We start from the raw sequence: 7,134 nt of genomic DNA on the forward strand, positions 1-7,134 counted from the left end.
AAACTAGATATTTTAGGAAGCAAGAAACGTTATAAACAAGGATACACAGAAGAAAAATAGCGAAGAATTGTCAGAAATTACAGACAGTAACCCTTTGCTGCAGATGCAAAAAATTGTAAAACACCAATGTTGAGAAGTCCCTATCAATGTCCCTTGCAATGTTCATATCTTCCTAGGGAAGTGAAGAGATTTGATCAGCACTTCATCTGGATATATACACTGCTTGAACACTGCTGTGCATTAAATCAGCTTTTCTGAAGTTCCTTGCTGTTTCCTTATGAATATTTGAATACTGCATGGGAATTTGACAGTGCCTTCAATATCAAGTTTGGTATTTTATATTTCTTGCATCTGCATTATAAATCCTAAAGATCAGAAAAGGACAAGCGATAAAAATGTCTGTTTACTTTTCAGTACCAAACTCTGCAAAAGTCAATAGAAAAACTGACCTGTAAAACAGTGCAATTACAGAGGATTCACAAGAGGTTAATACACAAGAAATACCATATGATAAGTAATCCGCAGGTAAGTATTTTCTGGCAGGAGACTACAGCAATGTGAAGGATTAAAATTTGAAGCATATATAATAGTAGCTTTGCATGTGGGCGTTAGGTTGTTTCGACCGGCTTCACCTACAAGCACTGTGCTGCAAAGTGCGATGAAGAGAACAATAATCATGCACTTTTGCACATTTACAAAAATACTGAAAAAAATATCCTTTTAACTGAAACATGCAAAATTTGCGATGAAGAGAAGTAGAGACATGTAGTCCATTTCTGTTTCACTCGTTTGGACCTGCTTTTCCAAGATGAAAATGTTCACATCTGAATAAAATGCCTGTACTGATTGTTTCAAAATGTCATATTATCTTCATACTGTCGATATATTCAACCTTTTTCAAGTTTCTCAATATCATTCCATAGCATTCAAAACATGCGTAGCCGTATTGCGCCGCCGAACACGCCACCATTGCAAGCGTGTAGGAAAACTAGACATTGTGTAATATTGACTTCTACACTGAAAAGGGTTGTAAATAATGTCAGTATGAGGATAATATGATATTTTGTAATGAACAGTGCAGGAATTTCATTTATATGTGAAAATGTTCAATTGGAAAGCAGGTCCAAATGAGTGGGACAAATCGGCCACTTTCATGACCCCCGTGTGACCCCTACATCCTGGCATTTTTGTTGGTATAAGTTTTACTAATTTGAGTTCAAACTCTGCAACCGTGAACCTTTTGATCATTGAAATTTGTGTACTCCAACTCATCCTTGAACAAAACTTAGGATTTTATTAGTCACAAAGGGAGAAAAGTTGAAGGTTGTATGATGCCATACCAACAGAAATACCAGATTGTGAGGTCACTCAGGGCTCAGGGGTCATGAAAGTGGCCTATTGGTTTGCGTCATCTCAACTTCTATTCATATCCTGTGGCAGTGCTTTTCCAAGCTTAGCATAAAATATGCAAATTGCCTGAAAACAATTTTCAATATCAAATATTATTTATAGCAAGTGACTAATTTGCATCATTTGTGGGTGAAGAAGAATATTATTACTGAATATTTTTGTTGTGCATTGAATGAGTGTAAAATACAAGTAATATTTCAAGAGTATTACCATACAAAATAATTCTGTATATTGAATAACTGGTTAAAGATCTTTCTTTACCAGATGAGGTGCGTCAAGTCATATCTAATTCTGTCATACCAAAGGAGAGTTCACCAATTACAGAAAGCCCATCAACAGATGAGACAGAGCATTGCTTCGTTACAGAGGCACTGCATTACTGAAACTGCTGGCTGCATCAGACAACATGAAAAGGTGAGTTTTTAACTTTTCCCTTTAAGTGATGATCCCTCATGTATGACAGGTGTCCAGTAACTTGTAATAATTTCTCACTGAATTACATTAGATGACAGTTGGTTTTACTGGAACACCACCTGCACATTTCTTTACAAAATGCCATCCAACAAGAAGGTTCAGCACTGTCACTTGTTATGCTGTGATTACTGGAGAAAATGAAATAAGTTAGTATCATGTCATTCTATTTCTGAAACACCGGATATACACTTGATAATCTCAACAAAACAATCCATTTTGATGCATATTGCATGATAGTTGCAATTTCAGGAAATGCATAGAAGACGCCAGACAGGTGGTACTAGAGCTGAGAGCAATCCCGGTGAAGATTTACATGGTACGAAAAGTAATTGTCTTCAAAAAATCAAAGCACTGATTGGATTGACAACACTTAAAACCATTATTCATCTTCCAAAATTAGGTCTCTTCAATGGCAAAAGATGACCATGAAGAGCAAAGGCGTAAAATGGACCTTGCCTCAGTATGTCTACCACTTTTGACTTAAAATTAATTAAACTTGGATGAAAATTAAATTTGGATGAAAATGTTTTTAATTGCTTGAAACAGAATATCGAATCAATAAAGTAATGTTTTGTATGTCTTTTTCAAATTTACACCAGATAAAAAAAAAATTGTCATGTTGCCACAATAAAGTCATGTCATGATCACTTTTCCCTCACACTCTCTTTCATTAACCATGTCCTCACTGATCTAAAAAATTGTAATTGCTTCTTTTCATAGCATAATGTCATCATACTTATAATATCACCCCAATTAACATCTAAACTCTTTCTCTTTTTACATACTTTCTACATCACCCAATTTAGTACTACATCCCATCACATCACATCACATCCTAACTATCACTAGCTTCATTTATTTTTCTACATCCAGGATCAGATTTTTGTGAGACTCTATAGCTCAGTGGGCAGAGCAACAGATCCATGTTACAGCACCGACAGGATCTGGGGTCCCCAGGTTCAAACCCTGGTGGAGTCAATTTACTTTTTCCTGGCATTAAGAGTCCAGCAGTACTGAATGATGTATTTGCTGCATCTCTGTTCCATCACCATTTTCAATCTTCCACATCTGGCAATTAAAACACATTTCATTTTCCAGGTTTATTCCATTACAGATTTTACTGATGAATTTACTTCCAGTGGAATACCATGTATCCTGAGTTCACTGCTCCTGAAAATGAACAAGTAGATATCAATGAGCACTATTTTATAATAGTTTAATTCCAAATTATTTGTAGAAAGTTGCACATTTAATAAGATTCATGAATTATTTTTATTGTTAGTTGTACATGTTATTCAAATATGAATGCAGATTTAACAAACAGATGAAACTGTAGGAGATGTAATTACTGGGCATTTCATTTTTTTTTTGAATTATCACAAGAAAACTTCAGTAGATGCACACGAACAAAATATAACACAACATCCAAAAGTTACAGCTAATTGAGCTTCAAGTAATATTTTATTTTGTACAGGTAATGGGGCATTTACCTGAAAACGAACTCTGGGATAAGCTTTATTCATTATTAAGTTTTACTCTCTTTTTTTAATCCATATGCAGGACAAGAAGCTGACGTGTGTGCAATATCTGGATGCAAATATCCGGGAAGTAAACGTTTACAAACCTTGCATGGTGTGTACGAGCTAAAAGATGATATTGTGTTAAATATGAACAACAAAGACCACATTAAAACCTGCAACAGACATTTCAACAATGAAAAAAACCGTGGCCACCCACATGGGCACACTAAATACCAAACCAAAAATAATCTGCCAAAGTAGTCTCTGTCACAAAGAATGCAATGTAAGTCAGTCACAACCATGCAATCTGCACTGTGTGACACTTGGACTAACAAATCCCCAAACATACCAAGTCACATGTGATTTCTTAGATGAACATGAAGAAATACACATTAGAACAGTGAGCTTTTATGAGTTGTTTACGGTAATATTTTTAACCTTTACTTGTAAATTATTAAATGTGTACATTTTAATCTCATAAATGACTAAGTCAATAAACTAAAGAACTGCTTCAACAAGCTTCATTTGTATATATATTGTTTGTATACTAATAGTATAGATGAGTTACTATTTCATTGTAAAGTGAAATAAAAAATCGTGTCAAGGACACAGTCGCTTCCATATAGTGTGCTAGGCAGATTTCAGAGATTTTTAACCAAAAATGGGATAAATTGCCCCAAAATTCAAATATAGAAATTTCACTTACAATTTGGGCATATCTAACTTAGCTCAAAGTTAGAAACCTGCATAATACAAATTTCAAAGCAGTTGGATAAGTCACATTTCAGAGAAGACTAATTTTGGACCAAAAATAGGGAAAATTTGAAAACAAAACATCCCATTTTGACCAAAATAACCCAGAATTTGGCTGTATTGCTTGACAAAGTCACTGGAAAATAAAATAAACATATTCAAGTCACTGAGAACCATCCTTTCACCAAGTTTGAATGAGATACCTGACATAATTTCATATTAGAAAAAAGATTATGATGTATGATCAGTCAGGATTTTTAAGAGACACATGAATGGAGACATCATAATGACAGCTGTTCACCCAGCAGGGTGCAATGAAACAGATGTTTTTGCAGTGCCAGCTGTTTAAGGTAGTTTTAATATTTTCATATGATATATTTGTCAAACTCATTGGGAGGACAAAAATACAAGAAAAATACTCAAAAGTTACAGCTCATGGAACTTTAATTTGTTTCACATTGTGTGATTGACCCTTTTTTCTGCTCTGACAAGCAAACAAACAAATTTATTTTTGTGACTAACTCTGGCAAGATGAGTTCATATCAGGGTGGTGTAACACTGTGTCACACCACTCATGACTGGTCAAACGGTCTTGTTTATTAGTGAAATTAGAGAAGAAAATGAGCATGTGATTCATGGAATGGATTTGTGATGTTGACAAATCAGAAAGTTTCATCAATGTTTTCAAGAAAGTAACTGCCCTAGATAAAGTTGAAGACAATATCTCCTTTTGATCTAAGCCCTTCCAAGCCAAAGTCTCCATTGTACTGATCCTCTCACAGATTAAACATTGAAAAGTTCTTAGATAGGGTGAACTTGAACATGAAAGAACTGCAGTACTCAAGTGGCATACTTCAGGAAATATGACATCAAATCAATTCCAGCAATCATAATCATTCAAGTAAATTACCAGGTCCAATAAACAATAAAAACAAACAAACAAACAAACAAAGATCAATGACGAAATCAGTAGTACAATCTTGAACCACTTTATAAGATCAGCGCGTAGTTAACCAGGCTGAGCTAGCATGCTACACCCGTCAAGATTGAACTAGAGTGACATGTTATTGTACAGTAATTCAGCTAGCTGCCAAATTACTGTTCTGAGTCAAAGTCAGGAATGCTGTCTCTCATCATCTGAGTGACAGATTGTCATATTTGACCTTTGATTTTTCTCACTTTCTGTGACAAAGCTGCTACATTTCCGGTCGAAATATGCAAGATAGATAGCTGTTTTCACATCCTCAAAAGTGTGTCTGACAGATTTCCCCTTTCATTGTTTTAAAGATATGGGCAGTTAAATGTGTTGGACTAAAATTTTTATTGCTCAAAAAAAGAAGGGCAAGCATAAGAAATCTGTGACACTGTTTTCAAGCATATAACAATATCTTTCCATGATATAAATTTCAGACAGAAATCTATCGTGGATCCTTGGGTCCTATTGATTTTCATAACTTTCCTAAAATTGATCTTCTGAAAATCAACTATGACTGATTAAGACATCATTTATTACATGTAATGATTCTAGAATTTCATTGAATACTAATTATGAGTATTATAACAATTACCTGGTGTTTCTACATGATAATTGGTGGTGTCACGGTCCCTCCACACCGTGGTGGTGTACCGGTACATGACAAACATGTGTTTAGGGGAGAACCATTTGATTTCTGGGGGGGATATGGAGGATTTTGAGAAAAAAAATTTGTCACCAGGTGAGAGAGAAGAAAAAAAAATTGATCCTGTCATGGCCTGAGAAAAAAAAAATGATCCTGTCATGGCCTGAGAAAAAAAAAATTGTCATAACAGACAGAAGAGAAAAAAAATTGTCACAATGCACCAGAAATAAGCAAAATTTGGAAACCTTATTCTCATGTATTCTTTGCCGGCGCGCCGCCATAGGCGGCGCAAATGTTTTACCACAAGCAATTCTTATGTTTCTTTTCCAGCACTTATGATAAAAAGCATGCACTACATAGGTCTACTTTACACCTCAGTACACTCAATGTTTTCCTTCCCTTTTCTGACCCAAGAAATCATATTTCAGGATTTCTGTTGCAATATCTCAATGGCATAGGCACTATCTAAAGGGGACTATTTGACTTCTGTAAATTGTGAAAATTTAAAACACAAGACAGGAGTCAATAAACTAGTGTTAAACCAATATATTTTTCTCAATATAAATTTGTTAGAAAGATGTAGCTTGACAATGAAAAATGAGGAACAACAAATATAATGAAATACAATGTGTGAGCCTTGTTTTTCTGACCACAAACACCGGATCGCAAACATACCATATTCAGGCTTTTCATTAGAAGCTGGCAGCTGGAGAAATGACACAAGAAGGTCACAGATTTTCCGTTCCTGTATATCATTTGTCTTCAGTCTCTGGCAAACAGAACTGTTTTTCACACATTGTACTGTCATTGTTTGGTTGTTGAATATTGTGACTCAAAAACTGATCATGCAAAAAATGTAAAAAATATCAGTGTTCAATGTCATTTTCAAACAGTTTTACCGAGTGCAAAATAAACTGAAACTCCTCTCAGATTGCACCATTAAACACATCAATTTCTCAAAATTCCCAATACGAGAGGGGGGACCCCCTCTCGTGCTCTCCCCCTTGGGGTATTCTGACAGTTTCACTTAGTTAAAAAAATTAAAAACACCTCTCAGATTGCACCAGACTGCACCATTGCACACATCAATATCTTAAAAATTTCCATGCAAGATAGGGGAAAGCCCCTGTGACACTTTCCCCCTAAGCCTCTCGCGTGTTCTCCCCCTGTACTTTCAAATTCTGCCCGGTCAGATATCCTAGTGAAAACCCTGTCATAATACCCATCCAAATTAAACAATATACTATATGGTTAGATACTGAGTGAGCTTTTATATCTTTATTTCATTGTGACTTTGAATTTCATTTTGATGTGTTCACCTTTTTTGAACCATCATGAGATAACTGATGGTAGTCTAG

At 35.2% G+C, this 7,134-nt stretch overlaps 1 protein-coding gene across 1 annotated transcript; it reads left to right on the forward strand.

Annotated features, from left to right (window-relative positions):
* Positions 1-335: 335 nt before the first annotated feature.
* LOC139120674 (uncharacterized) lies at positions 336-3,787 on the forward strand. The gene is made up of 4 exons (XM_070685201.1): positions 336-525; positions 1,675-1,824; positions 2,122-2,200; positions 3,445-3,787. The coding sequence occupies exons 1-4, from the start codon at positions 508-510 to the stop codon at positions 3,663-3,665; spliced, it is 468 nt and encodes a 155-aa protein (XP_070541302.1). The 5' UTR covers positions 336-507; the 3' UTR covers positions 3,666-3,787.
* Positions 3,788-7,134: the final 3,347 nt, after the last annotated feature.

The sequence above is a fragment of the Ptychodera flava genome, chromosome 20 (assembly GCF_041260155.1).
Source record: "Ptychodera flava strain L36383 chromosome 20, AS_Pfla_20210202, whole genome shotgun sequence".
Taxonomy (NCBI): domain Eukaryota; kingdom Metazoa; phylum Hemichordata; class Enteropneusta; family Ptychoderidae; genus Ptychodera; species Ptychodera flava.

Coding starts and splice junctions, on each gene's coding strand:
- LOC139120674 (XM_070685201.1), top strand. Junction 1,825..2,121: donor GCATCAGACAACATGAAAAG/GTGAGTTTTTAA, acceptor ATTGCATGATAG/TTGCAATTTCAGGAAATGCA. Junction 2,201..3,444: donor TCCCGGTGAAGATTTACATG/GTACGAAAAGTA, acceptor ATCCATATGCAG/GACAAGAAGCTGACGTGTGT.